General features: G+C 47.0%; 2 protein-coding genes across 7 annotated transcripts in view; both read right to left on the bottom strand.

The window, feature by feature from the left end:
- FGFR1 (fibroblast growth factor receptor 1) overlaps positions 1-21,672 on the bottom strand; it is a 164,367-nt gene that overhangs the window by 30,135 nt on the left and 112,560 nt on the right. For 5 of the 6 annotated variants that reach the window (XM_085633931.1, XM_085633933.1, XM_085633935.1 and 2 more), the window contains one exon: positions 21,089-21,291. In XM_085633931.1, coding sequence (XP_085490057.1) covers positions 21,089-21,291 — 203 coding nt within the window. The remainder of the gene's footprint in view (positions 1-21,088; positions 21,292-21,672) is intronic. The other variant, XM_085633934.1, reaches the window with a different exon arrangement.
- Positions 13,807-15,942, bottom strand: LOC146785156 (uncharacterized). The gene is made up of 2 exons (XM_085633937.1): positions 14,018-15,942; positions 13,807-13,927 (listed from the first exon to the last, which is right to left on the bottom strand). The coding sequence occupies exon 1, from the start codon at positions 15,873-15,875 to the stop codon at positions 14,049-14,051; it is 1,827 nt and encodes a 608-aa protein (XP_085490063.1). The 5' UTR covers positions 15,876-15,942; the 3' UTR covers positions 13,807-13,927; positions 14,018-14,048.

Below are 21,672 nucleotides of genomic sequence, written 5' to 3'. Positions count from 1 at the left end.
CCTAGGAGAAACCTCACAATTCTACACATGCCCATTAAGTAAAATAGAAAAGAGACATGCAAAAAAATTGCTGTGGTCTATTTCACCCTCCATACTGTTCACCCTCATCTCTAGTTTCAGCACGGCTTTGTTATCTTATTCTAATCAGTCCCCACTACTATTTCTATATGTTGCAGCATCAGGAGGGTCTAGAGGGTCAAGCATTTGGAAAGGCACCCCTGCGATGCCTCCTCATAGGAAGAATTGGCTGCTCTTTCTACAACACAGTGAATTCTCGCTTAAGCCTAAAGTGAATGTGGATGATATGGATTCCTGATAATATTTGTATTTTCAAGTGCATGATGGTTTCCTTCATTCGCGATGGGTAACCCCTGTATCATCCCAATTTTGTCTGCAAAAATAATATGCTTTGATTCTACTGCCCTTTCAGGTCCTATATGAGGATACATTTGGGGTTAAAAACAATCCTCCCCGATATTTCCACTACGGTACCTACAATGGAATGCATGGATGGGTGGCAAAGGGACCTAGCCCTCTGTCAAGGGGCTGATCCTAGATTTTATGTGTTCATTTTTTGTATTTGATCTTTGCTCTAGGTGACTAGAGGTCTTTGTTATCCAGGTGATCCAGATGGGGGGGGGGACAACCCCCATAATCTACCCTCTCATCTTATGGGTACATTCAGTACTTTAGGGTGTTGAGTGTAACCTCATCTTAAAGTGTATACCTTATAGCAGACCCAAACGCATATCCCCCTACCACAAGAGAGAAAAGGGGTGCAAGCGTAGGCATTTCTACCTGCTTGTCCATTAGAACATTGAATCACTGACATGAGGTGTAATTTAGTACACACTGATTGTCAGACCCTACTTCAGTTGTATGGCTTTAACTTTTTAGATCTTGCCTATCAGACCGCACGCAACAGGTCTGGTTGCTTGATACCGGTTGTGAACTTATCAGCCTCTGCACTGCATGGTGCTCTCTCCCTCAACCATCCGCCTGCCTTGTGCTGCTTTCTCATTTGTGTACTTTCCCGGTGAACCCTCGCACTCTGTGTTCCTCTCTCTGTCGTACGAGTCTTCCCTCCAGAAAACCACCCCACTCCCTGGGCTTGAGTTGCTCTCTCTAGTGCTCTTCCCCCTGCTCTGCTTCAAATGCTTCCCCACTCGCAAAACATGCCCAGTGCTCCAGTGTAGGGTTCTCCTTGACGTGCTTTCCACACTGCAAATCCCCCATCCACCTGTGCTCCATGTTGCTGTATCCCTCATCTGCTTCTCCTCCCGTAAACCTTCTCTCCACTGTATGCTGTGTTGCGCTCAGAAAACCACCCACCCCTGTGCTCGGTTGAGGCTCAGTGTTGCTCTTCATGTGCTTCCCCCACCATGTGTTGCTCTCACCCTCTTATGCTTTACCACCTGCAAAACACCCATGTGCTCAGTCAGTCTTGCTCTCTCCCTTGTGTGCCTCTCCTCCAGTAAGCCCTCTCTCCACCGCACGCTGTATTGTGATCAGTTGTGCGCTTCTCCTCTTCAAAAGACCACCCACCCCCGTGCTACACGTTGCTCTTCCTCATGTGCTTCCCCGCCATGTATTGCTCTCACCCACTTATGCTTTCCCACCTGCAAAACACGTGCTATGTGATGCGCTCATCTTTGTGTGCTTCCCTTACAAGGCCCCCCTGTGCTCAGTGTTGCTCTCTCCCTCGTGTGCTTCTCCTTCCCTAAACCTTCTCTCCACCAAGCAGTGTTGCATTTAGTTGTGTGCTACTCCCCGCTGGAAAACCATGCTGTTGCTCTTCCTCATATGCTTCCCACGGCATGTGTTGCTCTCTCCCTCTTATGCTTTCCCACCTGCAAAACACCCCCACGAGCTGTTGCTCTCATGTGTGCTTGCCCCTACAAAGTCCTGCTGTTATCCATGCTGCTCTCTCATGTCCTTCTCCTCATGCTCAGCTTGGCTCCGTCCTACATGTGTGTACTTCCCTGCAAACTCTTCCCTTGTGCTCTGCGTTGCTCTCTCCAGTGTGCTTTTCCCACTGAAAACACCCGGCACTCAGTGTTGCTCTCACCCTCGTGTACTCCTCACCCACAACCACCCCCCCATGTGAAGTGTTGCTCTCTCCATTACGTGCTTTCCCGATGCAAGCACCCCACCATGCCCCCGAAACAGCATTGGCAAAGCCAATATGTCCAAAAGGCAGGACATATTGACTTTACCTTGTAGCTAACTGGACAAAAAAAGCATTGGCAGAGTGACTAGCGGATTCTGCTGCCCCCGGAGAGGATAACATGCGGCAAAGTGCTCTAGCCCTCTCTCAGTAAACTGAAAGTGGTGGTTGCCAAGATGGGCGAGCGGCTGGGCCTGTGCCAATGAACCCCCCCCCCCACTCTCATTTTGGCTGTTCATAGTTAAATAAAATATTTCTAACGGTTTAGTGATTGTCTAAAGCAAATCTAGTCCCAATGTGGCTAATAGGCCAAAGGTGGGTGTAGTGGGAGAGGGTGTCAGGAGGCCGGGGCAACTTCTTTTTTTTAATCTATTATTTTATCCATGCTACAACGGGGTAGCCATAACCCTTAGAGGAATTCTATGGTGATGCACGAGTAGGTCCTGTGCCGATGTCCCCACTATCTGTACCGTTATCTACTTGGGGGAAAATTTCCTGTACATTTTAGGTGCGGTTAAAGTCAGCTGGAATGGCTTAATTTAGGGGGATGGGTTAAACCCTCCAGTCTAGGTCTCCTGGGGATCTGGCTGCATGGAGGCACTTCCTATGTTCCTCAGAAGCTTCACGAGTCGGAGGGGGGGGGGGGGGGGGGGGCATGTCGATGGAATGTATGTTTGCCCACCAACGACAAACAAACAAGCAAATGCAATAGGTCTCGCATTTACTTGAGTTTGAGCTATTGGCATTGTAAATGACAATGCCTTTTATTTCTGTTTTGGTTTTTAAAACAGATAAATAAAAGGCATTGTCATTTAGAATGCCATTAACTTAAACTCGCTTAAATGCGAGACCTATTGCATTGCAAATGCTTGTTAGGGATTGGCACTTATACTTCCTCTTCAGACATTTCCCGTAAGTAGTAGAAGGGAAAATACACTAGGGGAAAGACTGGGGAAGAGAAAGATGGAAAAACAGTCACAAAGTGAGAGAGCAGTTCCCTGCCGGAGTCAGATAAAGAGCCAGAGACTGTCTGGACGTAGAAATCCGTGCACAAGTGTGCCCTGGGGGGGCAGGTGCTGAAACAGTTCCACGTTTACAATGAAACAGACCAGCTTAAAACAATGGTATGAAATGTGTCTATTGCTAGTGGCAGATACTGACTCGATCATATCCACCCATCAGTTCCGGCTGTCCATAAGTATATAACTGCATGTGCACCTGCAGGGGTGCCTAGATGATCTATGGTCATAGCCGTCCTGCGTGGTTTAGTCTGGATGAACATATATCGATTAATCAATGTGTGTTGTTCTGTATGCATGTGTGCTTCTACTGTCATTCCAGAGCCCCCCCACACCATACAGCCCTTCCCCACTTCGTCTCGTACTGCGACTTCTGCTTCTAAAGGTAACCACTTGTACTGGGGTAAAAAGTAAAACGAGTTTAATTTCCAGCGCCATTTAATTGGCCATCGAGCATGCTGGGAAATACTCTCAACAAGGCACACAAATAAATGAATAAATGCAGATCTCCGCGTGGCCCACAGAGGAGACAGCCATATAGTGTTAGTACCCAGCACAGGGAATGATTTTCCCTTTGCTATTTCGCTGTTTTGCCGGACGTGCGCACACCAGGCCGCATTTTCCAATTAACCTCTACACACCCCCAGACCTCCCTTCACCTCCCCGACGCCTCTCAAACGTAGAGTGGTCATTAGTATAAGGAAAACAAAGCAGGCCAGGCCCCTCGTGGTATTAAAGTGCCCACGAGGAGCGAGTACACATGCGTCATTGCGAAATGAACTGGCGGCCGCCAAGAAAGCCAACCGTGCGCACACAGGGCAGCTTCCAGCAGCAGCGTGCGGATTCAACTACGACAACAGAGGGGGAGGGGCATACATGCCAGCAGGGGTTTGTTAGGGGGTAATGAGAACTATGGAGAACGGAAACGAATGGGCCACAAACTGGCGATGCACGCCCAGTGAGTGCGTCTGAGGAGACAAGCGAACCAGTAATCCGAAGGGGTCAGTCCGGTTGGATCAGCTCCGTGGATCCCTGGCAAATCTTTAACAGCCAGAAGCAGCGACGCACAATGTCAACACGGGCTTTCTCTGGTCATTCATTAGCAGGGGGCAGTGCCAGACATGGCTCGCACCTTGCTTGCTTCACCCTGCAGGCCACGGGCTCTTTCCTTGCACAAGAGGTTCTGTGCAAGGCGGGGGGGGAGGGGGTTGTGGGTCCGAACGGCAGCACAAGTTAAAGCCTCTTGGAAGCATGCGCCGCGATGACCGCTGGGAGTCACCGCAGCAAAGGCACACTGCGAGGTCAGACAACTACAGGAGCAGCGGAAGACGAGGCAACTATGTATCAAGCTCTGAATAACACATTTCTGCTGCATGACCAAAGCAGACCAGAGAGCACCGGAAGGTAGCTCATAGGTTTACACCCGAAATTGTGCGGAGGTTTAGGCAATTATGTATAGACTGATAGACCGATGTAAATCGAGACATTAGGGGGACATATAAAGAAGGTAACCATGCTGTGGACTATGAAACACCTTAAGATCCACCGTCGCCAATGGTAGCAATTGTATGGACGGGCCTCTGGCAGGAACATGCGAGGTCAACGTGAGGCAAAAAAACACACACCATAAGACCCCATGACATCTCAAAGGGTGGAAGACAAATTTGGCGACAGAATACAACCCAGAGCACCACCACAGGTGGCGAGAGGGCAGCCCGTGTGCACCTGGCAGTCATGGTCAGCCACAAACACACACCAAGGGCGTCCCAGGAGGCCTGGGGCTGTCGAGCACACGAGCGGCCTTCCAGCGCTGCTCTGGATGAGAGCCCGAGGCCGGAGCCCCGATCTCGGCCAGGTGCAGGCAGGCTGCAGCCTAAATCCGGCACAGTGCCTTGTCCTGACACAAAGACGGGCGCTCCACGGAGGGGGGAGGTGCAACCGCAGGAAAAGTGCAAGTGGTCACAGGAAAAAGCTGCTGTTTAAAAACAAGTGCTTGCCATGACGTATTTGCTCAGCTTTCTCGCCTGCTAAAAGGTTTCTTTATGGGGCCATGTGTTTTGCCCCATAAAGATAAGAAACCTTTTGCGACTAACGCAAAGCAGGCGAGGCCGTCCAAATGGGACGGCCGAAAAAGCAGAGCGAATACGTCACAAGGAGCTCTCTTCCAATGGCTGGCCACCGTTTAGCATAAACGGTGACGCCAGCCAATGGAAAAGAGGGGTGGGGCTTAATGCCCCTTACAGAAAATACTTCATATCATTAAATCTCGCCAGCGAGACTGCGCATGCGCGCAGCCTAAACCAGGCGAGACCTAATAAAAAAGAGAAGAAATACAACAATTCCGAACCCAACCACTAGATGGAGTAATAATGCACAGCATGTGAATCCAGAAAAGATTCATGCTGCAAAAGTATGCATTTCTCCTTTCAATCCCGACCTGCCCCAGCAACCTAAAGGGAGGGGTGAATGTTGCTCCACACCATGTTAAGGGGGGTGGGGTGCACTTTATTAGCCTCATTTTCTTCATTTATATAGTCGCTTGGTGGGCGGGGTCTCGATTACATTACATCTAGTGAAGGAGCATAGGAGCAAGATGTGTGAATGAGTGAAGGTGAGACATTCCCACTCCCACCTCGCTCGCCATTATTTTTTGGGAAAATATCACCTGGGAATTGGTGGCCTTTCAGATGCCTTGGATGAGACCATTCAATTTGCACTGCACCCCGAGGAAACGGTTCCGATCCCAAAACCGCCCAGATAGAGGTTGCTGCACGCAGGGGAGGGTTATCTGGCTCTACGGCCCCAGAATACGCTGTATTTGATCACAATTTAATTTTCCCTAGAGGACTATGCAACCTTCTTTGTTAGGCAGATTGGGGAGCAATTGCGTACCCTATGATCTGCTATTTTAAGACAGGGTTTATTCGGAGATTTCGCCCTACACAATCTAACCCACAAAGTAGATGTGCAAAGGGTGAATTGTTGGGCCATTTATCAGTGTCTCAGCCCCGACCGTCTATGCACCCACATTAAGGACGCCTGGCTACTGTGGGATTGAGAAGATGTTAAAAAAAAATGGGACTCCCTGTAAAGAAAACTAAATCCTAGGGCAGGGAAAATGCATTTGAAAAAAAGAGGACCTAGGCAATTAACTAGTCATATATAGACCTATACTAAGCACATTGATATAAACATTGACTCAGTGTACTCAACATTTACATTAAAAACTTCATTTTATTAGTATAAACTCATGATAACTAGTTATTGTAAGACAAATACGACGTACTATACTTAACATAACAAACGTGTATATATATATATATATATATATATATATATATATATTATACAGACAAATATAAAACAGTTCAATCCAGGAATTTTTCCATCATTAAGCCACTACGTTTCAACATGAAACAAACTTTTATATTCATGTTTTTGTATTACGCTTGAAAAACCTGGATTGAACTGTTTTATATTGGTCTGTATAATATATATACGTTTATGTTATGTTGTTAAGTATAGTACGTCGTATTTGCCTTACAATAACTTGTTATCATGAGTTTATACTAATAAAATGAAGTTTTTAATGTAAATGTTGAGTACACGGAGTTAATGTTTATATCAATGTGCTTAGTATAGGTCTATATATGACTAGTTAATTGCCTAGGTCCTCTTTTTTCAAATACTGTTGGATTAAGTCCATATTCAGAGGGCCAGAGTATTGAGTTCATATTGAGTATTTAGCCCAGCTGGGGCCCTGAAAATTGGGGGCGTGGACAGATGTGTGCAAGTGAAGCAGGTACCACCTACTGTGCTCAGCATTTTTTTCTCCAGAAAATAATTCCATGGGGATTGGCGTCCTTTTGGATACCCTGGATGACCCCATTTGATATAGACTGCACCCCAGTTGGAAATTGTACCTGCGCCAAACTAGCCCATAGCGGATCTGGGTGCGGTGAGTGCATGGGTGGGAGGCACTGCATTTTCTCACTTTTATATGTCCCCTACAGGGCTATTAGACTTCCATGTTTGGTAGATTAGAGTGTAACTCCATACTCTCCGATCTGATGTTTTCCACGGGGAGAAGGGTATAAAAGTGACGGAGGGATTTGACTAAATTAGGCATTTGTCTCCACTTGGTCTAGCCAAACCCGTATTAAATCACTGCTGATTGCAGATATGGGTAGGAGGGGCTTAACTATAGGACCGTAGGCTTAACTACAGGACCGTAATACTGGGCCCAGTTTTGGACCTTAAAGCGAGGGCAGGTCTCTTCAACTATTTTGAGGAAAGATGAAAACGTGGTCTAGGGGCTTGAAATTTGTTTTGTGTGGTCTGGGGAGGGGCTAATTTAGAGAGGTAATCCTCCCTCTGCCTTATCTAGCCTATAGAAAAATATGAACTAGTTGATGCGGAGGGTTGGTTCTGGTTCTATATTAATGAAAGCCCCCCATATTTTATTCGCAGATTAATTTTCCCTTGAACACTAGTGGACTCCCGGGGCAGAGTTAGCAGGGGGCCGGGGTGGATATCTGGGTTTGGGTGGTGGGGTCCGGAGAGATACCAAATGGTGTCTGGTGGTAGGAGTCGGAGATTATGTTGTGTGCAAGTTGCCCTGATCCCATTGTGTTCACCATTTAATTATGCCTTTCTTTTCCCTTGAGGGAACAAATACCAGGCATGGGGATACAGTTATATCAGCCCCCACATGAACTCTCCTTAAAAGGGAGGTGGAGTGATTGTGGGATATTAGGTGGAAATTTGGCATCACATTGCTCTGCCTTTGTCCACTTTTATTAGGTCCTTGAAGGATTAGCTATAGGATGGTCAGGTGCTCTGTGTGGCAGATTTAAGAGAAACTTCGCCCTGTGAAGTCAAGGTTTGGGGGGGACATAAGTTCAGGGGTCGTTCCCCTAACTTTAGCCAATCAAATTAGTAGAATAGGTAAGTTTCTACCGTAGGGGATAAATTCCTACAGGAATTGCCCCTATATTTATCCCGGGTTATCAAGTTGCTCTTAGCTCTACTATGGGTGGGACCAGGTTAGGCTGTAAATCTCCAATATTGCCGCGATCCATCTTGGGGATTTGATGGAGTCTCTATAACACGCCTTGAAGTCAGATTCTCCTCAGGCCCCGACTCCACAATGCACTTTTGGAGACGTATTAAAATCCCCAGGGATTAATAAAGTTTCAGGAATCCCATGTTCTAGAATGTAATGGACCTGAAAGGCATGTGCACGGGTGGGTGGGATGCAGTGGAATTTGGCCCTATGCCCCAAGTCCAACAACCCAAAACATTGTGTTTTTTTTTTACTGGTGGATGAGGGTGAGTGGGTTGTTCAACTATGGGTAGGGGGTGGAAACTAAGGAGCACGCATTATGTTCTCACCCACCAAAAGAGGGCACTTGAGTGCTGAAAGAGGGCAACTAAAGGTGAGGCAACAAAAGCCGGATTCCACCCTCAAAAATAATAATTTGAGAGATAAAAACAATAAAATGAATACGCTCTTTGGCTCCATATTGATCTGTCCCACAGTGACTAGAAAAGAGAAGTGGATTCAGCGTGAATAAGAAGGAAGGGGGAGGTCAGGCTTTAAGAGAGTGGCCTATGCGTGACCACCCAACCCTCATCCCCCGCCTTTCCTCGTCCCCATCCCCCCCCCCCCCCAAACACAGCATTTTCCTTTTAGGTGTATGTATTGGCTAGTGTTGCTGATCGGCTGCCCACTTGACAGGGAATGGGGAGGAAGGTAGGGGGGAAAGTCATGTCCTGGGGGTGCGTGCTGCTTGAGCATCCCTCATGCTTCACAACAAGGTCTACTTAAGGACTGGCGACCGGTCACGATTCTGAAGCAGGAACCTCGCGCAGGGCAGGTTTCCTTCATTACCCATCCCACGTGGCACCACCCGGGAGATAAGGTGTGGACAAAAGCACAGCAACATCTTCATTCTTGTAGATGCGATTAACTGGCCTTGATGCAGAAGAGATTTTGCTGTGAGTAATAAAAAAAAAAAAAAAAAACTTACAAAGAAGTGACGAAACTGAGGGAAGGTATAAGACATTGCGAAGCATTAAGACTGTGGTTAGGACTAATGCAGTGGCCGTGGATGCGGGAAAATAAATATATTTTATTTGCCTTCATTTGGTGTTAATCATATTTTTGTCTCATGTTTTTATGACAAAGTATCATCGTAAAATGCATGTTTTAGGCCAGATTGTTTGGGAATGCCCTTGATAAAATAGTTTTACATCACGTTTTCAGTATTGAGCTTTTGAGTTTCGAGCTGAATAACAAACATAACGTGTATTTGTAGAGCACAAGTTCACCCTTAACGGGGTATCTTGGCACTGAATAACAGATGTTTATTATTACCCAACTCAATGGTACTCATTTTATCTACCTCAGATGGATGAAAGGCTGAGTGGACCTACCGGGATTTGAACCGGTGACCATGAGGTCGAACACAGGCCCCTGCAGTGGATGCATTAGTCCACTGAGCCACCAGACCCGGCAGTGTGTGTGGATCTCCTCAATGCAAGTGAGGAGCCAGCAGAAGTTTCCAAATAGAGGAGTATTCAACTTTTCGCTGAAATAGTGATCGGATGTGACTGATAAGATTGCAGGTGGGGGGTCTTCTTCCGGTTTGCCTTCAGATTGTTCACACACGACCCAAGATGGAGACATTTTTTGTAAGGGAGTCTGTTTATTTTGAGATCAATGCTTGTAGTTGAACACCGCTTTTAAGGAGGCAAGGGTTGTAAGGCAGGTAGACGTCTTAGTAGGGCCTTCTCCACATCAGTGTACTAAAAGAGGGACTGACTTAAGCTCCAAAAACTTGTATTGGCAGCTCTGTGAAGAGACAGATGGATGAGTGTATGAAATGAGAACATGTTTTTTATCCAAAGGAAGAATTACCTTAAATGCAAAGCATTTAAATATATTATCTGCCTAATTGAGCGCTGAAACTGCCATTACATGCACACGACTGTAGGGAACATGGAAGATTTAACATCAGACCGGAAATCTGGACTATATCCTATTTCTGAATGAGGATGGTGGTGGTTAAGAAGGAGTTTAGTAGTCCTCCAATGTGCCGCTGCATTTTCAAGCATATATGTACCATTATCACAAAGCCCAAAAAAGGAAGCATGTACAGATGGACGCAGAGCTGAAAATCAAACTCGAGCAAGCCGTTTCCCTCCCAGATCATAGCATTGCTGTACCCACATAGCCATGACGAAAGATCTTGGAACAGTGGCGAAGGGAAACTGGTGATCAGGACTTACTGACCTAAGCGGGGCAGTCTTAAAAGCGGATAACATCACAAAGTGTGCCTTTTTCATGCAACACCTGTGGAGCGTGAATAGCTCCCAGAGTATCTATCATCCTTTTGTTCCCAACGCACTTTCAGATACTGCAAGACCACAGTATCAGACATGCGGTTCCAAAACGTTTGTTGAGGCGGCATAGGAAGATTTTGGAAATACACCTGGAGACCCTCATGGGTCTCACAGGTTGAGTAGTTGTTCTATATAAGAATCCTGATTGATCGACTGATTGATTGACAATAAACTTGCCACACACTGGAGCGAACATGTTAGTGGGGAAAAAGGATTCTAAAACAGGTCACCTAGTGGGGAATAAGAGGCTTACAGAAAAAAAGCCTCTGTAAAGATAAATACTTCTGGAACCAACCACTAGATGGCGAACAAATGCACAACATATGAATCTTGGAAGAGGTTGAAGTTTTTGGGAAGGGAGGGGGAAGCAGGAATATTCCACTGACCGAGATGAAATGAGAGCCCTAGATAACAATATCAAGTGGTGGTTTACGTGGAAGTATCAGACTGACGGAACACAAACAAGACAGCTTGATGGCAAGAATAGATTCTGCACAAGATATGAATTTGGAACAATGGAGGGCAGCGGGGGGAGTGCGATCAGAGCTGTGTGCGAGACTTCAGCACAAAATGGGTGCTCTTGTGCATCTAATGGGGTGTTAAATAATATGTTTATGGATTTCGGAATCAAAGATTCCGCTTTTCCATTATTCATGGATTAAGTGGTCTATAAGGTAAGGTATACGACTGGACCTTCAAGTTCAAATGATTCCATGAGGTGTAATCTTAGCTAAACCCAGTCTTCATTCCTATTTTTCAAAGTCATAAAGGAAATGTCTTTTTAATAGCTGTACAGAATAGAACCACAGTGTCCCAGAGGATAGCGTGCAGAACTTTAACAAGATATCAGTTTGAATTTTTGTGGAGACCGAGGTGAGAATATCAGTTCATATATAAATATATACTCCATAGAAAATGTTACTTTTATGGTGCTCCTATTACATCTTGGCCTCCCCTTGACCATTCTGCATAATATTTGGCAAACTCCAAGCAAGTGAACTATTGCAGAACGTTTGGTACAGACTGGTGAAGTGGGACAAATAATCAGCAAGTCCTTTAGAATAATGCAGCAGTGAAGGATCATACTGGGCAGCAAGCTTCAGTAAATTATGTGGCAAGGGAATCCATAATATATGCCATTACATAGCATTCTAAGTTTGGGACATTTTAATAGACGATGAAAAAGACATCCCAAACAATGCAGAAAATATAAGGTTTTCTTAAGAAATAGATATATTCCAATTTAGCAGATACAATAAGAAATGTTATGCACCGACAAACAATGATTTTTCTTCCACAGAAATACACCTTAATTAGCCCTGTTGGCCCACCTCCAGAGTGAAATAGTTGGTTTAAAATATTTAATGTTTCACTGAGTAGAAAAATAGCTACATGTTCATGAATCTTGTAATGAAAGAAGTTCTTTTCATTCTGCGCATCCCAAATGGTTTTAAAAATGGTCTTCAGATTGAAGTTTATTTTGTTTCCACAAAGCAAGCCTCAATAACCTTCTCAGTCCATAAATATATAAAACAGTCTGGCCAACCAGTTTTGTGTTTGTACCATGTAAGAATCTCAGTAGGATTCTGCATGATGAAGATATTAGTGTCAGATGAACTTGCATGAATAAAGAAAAAACTATTTTCATGAGAAAGAAGGACTCACCGTGTTTACCCTGCATGAATTACATTTAATACAGGAAAGGTTTATTCAAGCTGCAGGCAGAGACCATTCACAATCCATCTACTGGAGCCACTGACACTATCTGGGCAGTCTTTCCACCTCTTTAGTACCTGTTCAGTATCCAAAAACAGCCATCAACTACTCAAAGATGATCAGCTAACTTAAGCTAACAATGGCGCAGCTGCACCATGCGTGTGGCGTTTATTAGAAACGTTTGACCAGTTTGAGCTAGAAACAATTGATTTTGTTGAAATGTGTAGAATACTCAGCAGATGGTGGATTATGTGGCAAGTGAGAAAAATCAGAATTAGGCAAAAAACACAATGGCTGCAGAAGCACAGTATTTCTGTGGCCTGGGCTACAGAGGAAGAAAAGGGGCTTACTTCTGGAATAGATGTTCTCACAGATCTGTTTAAAATTAAATGTGTACTTTCAGCGACACTCAACAGATGTCCTCGCAGAGAAATAGAAGCCATTCAAATCTCTTCTGTATTCCTACATATGCCCCCACAGATATTACATGCAAACAAAAATCCATAGCTCCACGGTCAGCACACAGATCTGCTGATACACAACAGATGTCCTCAATAGGACTATATGGCTACAAAATGTCACTTAGTAGGACTCCTAAATGATACTGGATCTATCACATCAGACTTCCCCCCAGGGTCCGAGTCTAAAGATGTAGCTCAATGAGGAGGAGAGATCAACTGTTTATCTTCAGCGCTAGACTTCTGAGGAACATTAACTGTACAAAATAGGGCTTTGCCCAACTGGTGTCTTTCAATGAGTTTGCTTTACGACTTATATTGAATGCGGACAGATTAGGCTGGTTTCTAAAATCTGGCCTTTCTATATAGCACAAATGAGTAGCAAAGATTCACACGGTCTGACCTTCATGAGTCTTCTGCTAGAATCTGTTTTGTGTGATCCGGTTTGCTTGTTCTGCCCTGGGGCTGTAAAGTAGGTGGTGCTGTGTTCTGTGAGTACATTTGACTAGACCCCCAAATAGGCTTTAAAAAAGTACTAAAGTAGTCCAAACTTTATTCTCTGACACACTTGGTACCAATGATACTTTTCGGTAGTCAGGGTGATCTGGTCCACTTTCTTCAGATTAAGACCGACTCTTACTGCTTGGGTTTGCATCCTTAAGGTTGAAAAGTCTAAGTATATGCTCAAATGGTGTCACCAGAAGTAAATAGCCTACTTCAGTTGTTTTCAAGATTTTAAATTTCGACTAACATGTTTCAAGGAAAACGAATAGTTTCTTACCTGTCGGTGTAGTTTTGCAGCTTGAAGATCTTTCTGGATTCACTATGCTGTGCATTATTCCGCGATCTTGTGGTTGGGTCCGGATTCGTAGTCTTTTCTTTGTTTTTTTTTTTTTTTTCGTAGCCCAGGTGGGTGTCGACGTACACCATTTGGTGCACCTCCCGTGACGTCGTCGTGCTTCCTGCGGAAGTCCCACCTTTGGGGCGCCATCTTCGGGTTCTTTTTTCCTTTCCTCTTTTTTTTTTTTTTTTTTTTTTAACCCTAGGCGGTTGATTAATCCTTCTTGTCCCTTTATCTGTATGTTTGTATTTCTTTGATCTTTTCCATTTTACCCCCTCTTCCTCCAGCCTCATCTTCCTGGCGGAGGTGGGTGGGTTCGCTAGTGAATCCAGAAAGATCTTCAAGCTGCAAAACTACACCGACAGGTAAGAAACTATTCGTTTTGCAGCGTGAATCTTTCTGGATTCACTATGCTGTGCATCGATTTTGTAGCGGTTTTCCTAGTTCTGTGGCGGCTGGGTGGTAGATGAGCGTTGGTCGTTGAAAATGTGCTGAAGCACCTTCTGTCCAACCGGTGCTTCCTTGTTCATCTGAATGTCCACGCAGTAGTGTTTCGTGAACGTGTGCACAGATGCCCAAGTTGCCGCGAGGCATATGTCCTGGATGGGCGTGTTCGCCAGGAAGGCCACGGTGGCCCCTTTCTTCCTTGTGGAGTGAGCCTGCGGCCCCTCCGCTAGTTCCTGTCCAGCCTGTTTGTGGCAGAATTGAATAGTGAGGGCAATCCACCTTGCGATGGTGCCCTTAGTCACTGGTCTACCCATGAAGCTAGTAGCAAAGGACACAAACAGCTGTTTCGACTTCCTGAGTTCCTTGGTTCTCTCAATGTAGTGCATCACCGCTCTTCTGGCATCGAGGGTGTGCAGTGCCTTTTCTGCGTTTGTAGTCGGGTTTTGGAAGAAACTTGGTATCTGGATAGCCTGATTTATGTGGAACGCCGACACTACCTTGGGCATGAAGTGTGGGTCCGTTCTCAGGACTATTCTATCTTTGTGAATCTGAATGTAGGGTTCCTGCAGCGTTAGTGCTTGAAGCTCGCTCACCCTGCGTAGTGAGGTTATGGCCACCAGAAAGGCTGTTTTCATAGTCAACATCTGCAGTGTGGCCTTGTGAATGGGTTCAAACGGTGCCTTCATGAGCTCCGTCAGGACCACATTCAGATTCCATGCCGGCGGCGGCAACCTTTTCGGGGGGGCCATCCTTTTGGCTCCTTCCATGAATCTCCTCACCACCTGCGAGCTGAAGAAACTTCCACCTTTTCCCCCTCTGGTGTAGGCCACGATGGCCGCTAGGTGTACCCTTAGTGAGCTCGAGCAGAGGTTACTCTTTAGAAGGTGTGTGAGGTACCTCAGTACTGTTGAGTCTCTTGTCATTCTGTTTTGCAGGCCCTTTTTCCGGCACCACACAGTGAACCTCTTCCACCTTGCGCTGTAGCATTTTCGTGTAGTTGGTTTCCTCGCCTCCCGTAGCACTCGCATCGTGCTCGGCGGCAATCTTAGGTGTGCGAACTCTAGGTCTTCAGGAGCCATGCCGCCAGGTTGAGGGTCTCTGGCTCTGGGTGCAGGACCTCTCCGTTTTGCATTGAGAGCAGGTCCTTCCTCCTCTCGAACCTGTATGGGTCGCCTTGTGCCATTTCTTGAATTTGTGAGAACCATGTCTGCCTCGCCCACTGCGGAGCCACCAGGATCAGGGTCATGTTGCTGGTTCTGCACTTGTCGAGCACTCTGTGCAACAGGGGTATCGGTGGAAAGGCGTAGGCAAATGTCCTCGACCAGCTTATCCATAGGGCATTTCCCTTGGATTGCTGATGTGGTAGCCTGGACGCGAAGCTTTGGCATTTTGCATTGTGGCGTGTTGCAAAAAGGTCTATTGTGGGAGTCCCCCATTTCCGGAAGAGTTTCTCCGTTTCCTGGCCATTGAGCTCCCACTCGTGTGATGCTGAGGTCTGCCTGCTTAGCCAGTCTGCCTCCACATTGTCCTTCCCCGGTAGGTGAATTGCCAGTAGATCTATCCTGAGAGGTATGGCCCATCTCCAAATCTCCTGAGCTAGGGATGAGAGCGGGAACGACTGTGTCCCCCTTTGTTTGTTGATGTAGAACATCGCCGTGGTGTTGTCTGTTTGGACCAACACCCTCTTGTTGAACAGGTGCCTCTGGAATGCCTTCAGGGCTAGCAGGATTGTTTTCAACTCGAGGTAGTTGATATGGCGGACCGCATCTGCTGGGGCCCATAGACCCCTCACTCTGAGGTTGTCCATGTGCGCTCCCCATCCCTTCTGCGATGCGTCCGTGGTAATGGTCACTGTTGGGATTGGTGGTGTCAGGCTTCTCCCTGCTGTTATGTGGTCTCTGTTCCACCAAGTTATCTCCTCCTGCACTGCGTGCGTAACAACCACTAGATCCTCCCAGCTTCCGTTTGCTTGTGACCATTGTTGTTGTAGCCATTCCTGGAATGGTCTCATGTGCAGGCGTACATTCGGCACCAGCTGGATACAGGACGCCATCATCCCCATCATCTTGCTCACAGCCCTCACTGTCAGAGCTCGCCCCTTCTGGTAGAGCTTCGCCTCCTTCAGTAGAGCCTCTGTCCTCCTCTCGCTGGGCACTACTGTACTGTTGCGGGAGTTGATCTTTGCCCCCAGGAAAATCTTCACCTGCTCCGGTTCCATCGATGATTTTCCCCAGTGGATCGAGAATCCCAGATTTGTGAGGGTGTCTGTTACGCGTTTTGCGTGCCTCTCGCACTTTCCGCGTGAGTTTGCCTTGACCAGCCAGTCGTCCAAGTAGGGGTAGACATGTATTCCCTGCCTTCGTAGGTGCGCCGCTACCGCCGACAGGCATTTTGTAAAGACCCTTGGTGCTGATTTTAATCCGAAGGCCAGGGTCGTGAACTGGTAGTGTTCTTGTTCGATGTTGAATCTTAGAAGGCCCTTGTGCCTTCTGTTTATTGGGATGTGAAGATAGGCATCCTTGAGGTCCACGGTGACCATGAAGTCCCCTTCTCTTATCTGTGGCAGAACCTCCTGCAGTGAAGTCATTTTGAACCTTTGCGTTCTGATGAACTTGTTTAGGTAACGGAGGTCTAGTATGGGTCTGAGGTCTCCGTCTACCTTCGGAACCACGAAGTAGTTTGAGTAGACCCCTTTGTTGCGTTCTCTGAACGGCACTGTCTCTATGGCTCCCTTTTGCAGGAGTTTCCGCGTTTCTTCTCTGAGTATTGCCAGTTCTTGGGCCGATCTCAGTCTTCCCCTTGGTTTCCTGTTTGGAGGTCTTTTCTCCAAATCTACGCAGTACCCGTACTGCACAACGTTCCGTATCCACTTGTCTGTGGTTATACGCCGCCACTCCTGAAGGTAGAACCTCAGTCTTCCGCCTACTGGTGTCGTATGCTCGTAGGCTCTTGAATTTTCTCTTCCCCCTGATGACAATTTTTTGCGCCTCACCCTTGGGGTCCTGACGAGGGTAGGCGACCTCTTGCGTGCTGAGTCACTTCGTCGAGGGCTGTTCGCCCCCTCTCCTCCTTTGGCCACGTCCGTTCCCTCTCCCGCGAAAGGACTGGCCCCGAGGTTGATATTGCCAGCTTTGCTTCTGCTGACCTTGTCCGTGACCTTCACCCTGCTGACTTTGTTGGAACGCCTGGTGAGACGTCCCCTGCTGGCTTCCTCCCCTACCGTAGGGTCTTCGAGGGATTTCCTCGCCTCATTCCCCTCAGCTGTAGGGCCCCCATGGACCTCGCCGTCTCATTTTCTTTTTTCAGCTGGGTGAGCTTGTCGTCCACTGTTGCTCCGAACAGTGTCTCTCCATTGAAGGGGGTGCCAAGGATGTTGTTCTGCACTTCCGGTTTGAATCCCGAGATTCTTAGCCATGCATGCCTCCTCTCTGTGACCCCTATGGCCATGAGTCTTGCTGAAGTTTCTGCCCCATCCAACGCCGTCTTTATACAGGAGTTGGCGATGTTTTTGCCTTCATCTATCAGGTGAGAGGCTCTCTGCCGGTATTCTTCGGGGAGGTGCTTTACTAACTCCCCCATCTCATCCCAGTGCTGGTATTGGTGTCTATTGAGGAGTGCATTTGAATTCGCCATGCGCCAGTGCATTGCGGCGTTCCTCTCGACCTTTCTTCCTGTGAGGTCAATCCTCCTGCTCTCCTTATCCGGGGGTGGGCCCGAAGTTGCTGGTACGTTGGCCCTTCTCCTGGCCGTGGAGGCTATGATGGAGTCCGCGGTCACGCTACCCTTGATGTAAGGGGGGTCCAGGGAGGAGTGCTTATATTTCTTCTCTGTCCTGGGCGTGATCGACCGGCAGGTCGCAGGTTCCTTGAAGGCTTCTCTCCCCTGATTCATCACGCTTTGTAGCATGGGGAGGAACTGGCTCCTTGTCTGGATGGGGAGCAGTGTCTCGACGAGAAAATCGGCTTTCGGTTTCTCCTCGTCGAGTTTGACGCCGAAGGCCATTGCTGCGCTCCTGACCACCATATTGTAGACCCCGATGTCGTCGGGTGGCGAAGGCCTCGAAGGGTACGTGTCCACGGGCTCCTCCGGGTTTTCGGTGTCGAGGTCGTGCCATTCGACGTCGTTGCTGGTAGATGCCGCCGATTCGTAGAACGACCGTTGGTCTTCTTCCTCGGCTTCTCCCTCATAATAGGGCTCTTCTTCCTCTTCGAGTTCCCTTGTCAGCCCTTCGGCGTCGAACTCGTCTTCGACCTCCTCGACGTCCGCTGATGGAACCGTTGGAATCTTGAATTCCTTCATTCTGGCGTCAAACTCCTTCTTTCTTTGAAGGATGTTCTCCATTTCGGCCTCGAGCCGCCTCTTTTTCTCCATCTCGGAGATGCTTTCGGCGTCGACCGCGGGTCTTTTCGATGAAACTTGCGTCGACGTCGAACGTTCTTTCTGCGTCGATCGGCCCGTTTCATGGGATGCTTTCGACGACCCTTGCCTTTCGGCGTCTTTCGGCACCAGGGAGTCCTTATCTAAGGATCCGCTCGGCCTCTTGTCCGTGGTTCCCCCTTTGGACGTCGAAGTTTTCGGCGCCGGGGCTCCCTTCGTGGACTTTGACTCAGATTTTCTCGAGTCACCCTCGTGTTGTCGAGGTACTTTCTGTTTTGCGCTCGACGATTCTCTTACCTCGTCTTCTTTTTTCTGGTCGGTCTCTACGACCGTGAAGTTTTCGGCTGTCTCGGCGACGTTGTCCTCGTCGTCCGAGGAGAGGCCCAGAGCGTAGAGCGTCGGGGGCTTCCCCTTGCCATCCATGCTGGCGTTGGCCCTTCTCTGCCGCTCTCTCACCCTGAGTGTCTTCGGCGCGAAGGCTGAGCAGGCGTTGCAGTCGATACTCTGGTGATCGACCGGTAGGCAGAGGTTGCAGACCGGATGCTGGTCTCTCTGCGCGAACTTGTGGTGGCAGTTTGGGCAGAACTTGAATGGCGTCTTGTCCATTGCGCTCAGGGTCTCTGAGCGTGCATTCTCCAAGGCCGTCGAAGAAAAAGGGCGCTGGTCCTCCTTTCTTCGCGCTCCTGATGAAATCTTTTCCTTTCCTGATATCTTCTAGTGTTTCTATCGATGAAACTCGCTTTTCTTCCTTCTTCCTTCGAGTGTAATTCTGGAGCTTCCCGATGACGATCCAGACCCAACGGCGGAAAAAAGAATCTGAAGATGGCGCCCCAAAGGTGGGACTTCCGCAGGAAGCACGACGACGTCACGGGAGGTGCACCAAATGGTGTACGTCGACGCCCACCTGGGCTACGAAAAAAAAAAAAAAAAAACAAAGAAAAGACTACGAATCCGGACCCAACCACAAGATCGCGGAATAATGCACAGCATAGTGAATCCAGAAAGATTCACGCTGCAAAACACGGCCACACACACGGCCACACACACACACGGCCACACACACACACGGCCACACACACACACGGCCACACACACACACACACACACACGATACACTCTCTAGATTTCAGTTAAAGAGTCACTGTTCTCTATGCTACTTCACAAAGTGTACGCTTTCTCACATCTGCTGACAGTTTACAAATGTACCAACGCAAAGGCAACAGAGAATGGAGGAACTTCTGCTCCAAATAATCCTGTGCCATTATGACGGGAATGGATGCCAGGCAATAATGCTCAAAACTGACAGCAGACAACACTAGGATGATACCTTCAAACCCCCACCCCCTTAACTTCCTTTCATTCACCCACATTAGAGAAGAGATTAAGAGTGAAGACCAACTCTTGCTAATGAAAGGTTGTAAAAGCCGGGGAGGATTGTGGGGCAAAATGACTTCCCAGGAAAGGCTTGGACAGGGCCAGAACTGGAACAACTCCTTAATATAGCGACCTGTTTGAGCGCTGTAATTTTAAAAGATACTGTACTCACTTAATCTATGCTTATTTTGATGGTAACGAAGCAGAGAAAAATATACGGCAATGATTAGCAAAAATAAATTCACAAAAAGTTGCATGCCCCCCTCACGCCAGATAATACAACTTTTATGGAGTCTACCAACTTACCACCATTCCTAACATACACCTATTACTACGCAAATAGTTGTAACTCATTTTTGTGTTTGAGGCTTTTGACTCAGTTCACAGTGATATCAGAGGACGGGAATTGTTACAAGAATTTTGCTGTGACACTTGTCTTGGTTTTGTCAATAACTGCTGCTCTACAATTAAGCCCATAGGCACCTTTGTACGTTTATTTTTATTTTTTTTGCAAATCGAGTACCAAGACTAAATGTACAGCTTACTAGTCATTGCTGTTATGTATAGGGACAGGGTGTCAGAACCGAGCTCGGATTTCACAGTAACCATTGATAGACACCGCTTACTACAGTCCATGAGCACTATAATCTTTCGTGGTAATCCCTCTGATAGTATTTAGTTAGCAAATGTTCTTGGCGTTAAGAAACCCAAGAGGAAATCAAGAAAAATTGCATAAATAAGAGACATTGCCTGTAGTTAATAATTAATGTCCCCTCATTTTATCGTAAGTTATCTAGTATATGTACAGCACACAACTGTATTGCTCAGAGCTGCCAGGAGCAATTACACGAAGACTTGTAGAATTAGTGGAAGGTTGTTGCATGACCTACATGAGAAAACTTTGGGTGAGATAAGCATGGTCCTGACCAGTGATACAGTTGTGTTGCTGCCAACCAGATATTCTTCATAACTGAATGTGACGAATATGAGGAAATCAAAGATATTCTAGGAAATTAGTTGAAACCTCCTGTTCTTGGGCAAAACTATTCAATATTCACTTGGAAGATACTCAGTGCAGGAACCAAAAATGTCCCGATTAGCTAATCAAGTATTACTAGCACTCAGTACCGGTCTACTACTACATCAAGAAAGAATTTCTGTACGACTCTGGTCTCTATACCCTATACCCAACACCTCTGCCGCCCCTCACACTCTTGTGCAGCCCATCCTCTCTAGCGTCTTCCCAAGGAAAAATAAATTTGGAAACCCCCTATATACTTTCTGTTACCTGTCTCTGCAAGGGGAAGCTCTTGGCCAGCTTGTGCACGGCGGGCTGGCTGTTAAAGTCCGTTTTCTTAGTGGTGCTTTTCATCTTGTAGATGATGACCGTGACCAACATGCATGAGATGAGGAAGGCTCCTGTGCAGTAAATGATGATCTCCAGATAGAGTGGGGAGGTCATAATCACGGGGTTCTCTGAAATGGCTGAGTAGGCGAGAGCAAGACATTAAACATAGAAAGACTTCACATGAGCACCTCCGACAGAATGATCAACAGGTATACACCCCTGAACCAGGCATCCCACTCCATGCCCATAGCTGCAAGAATCCAAACAAGGAGCACGATGCAATCAGATAAGTGCAACACATGTCCGATTTGGAATAAAACCAACTTAAAGGTTTGCAAGTCATTAAGTCACAGCTCTTCACACACTAACATTCTCACCCCTTAACAGACACAGGATCCACTGCATCACAACACAAAACAATTAGGCGGTTCCACTCCCAGCACTCAACATATTGGTATAATATGGTATTAATATGCAAAGCAGAAGTTTACTACAGTCTGCTAGAAATGATGAATGGG

The sequence above is a fragment of the Triturus cristatus genome, chromosome 11 (assembly GCF_964204655.1).
Source record: "Triturus cristatus chromosome 11, aTriCri1.1, whole genome shotgun sequence".
Lineage (NCBI taxonomy): Eukaryota > Metazoa > Chordata > Amphibia > Caudata > Salamandridae > Triturus > Triturus cristatus.
The sequence above is the reverse complement of the archived record's forward strand: the minus strand, read 5'-3'. Positions and strand labels throughout refer to the sequence as shown.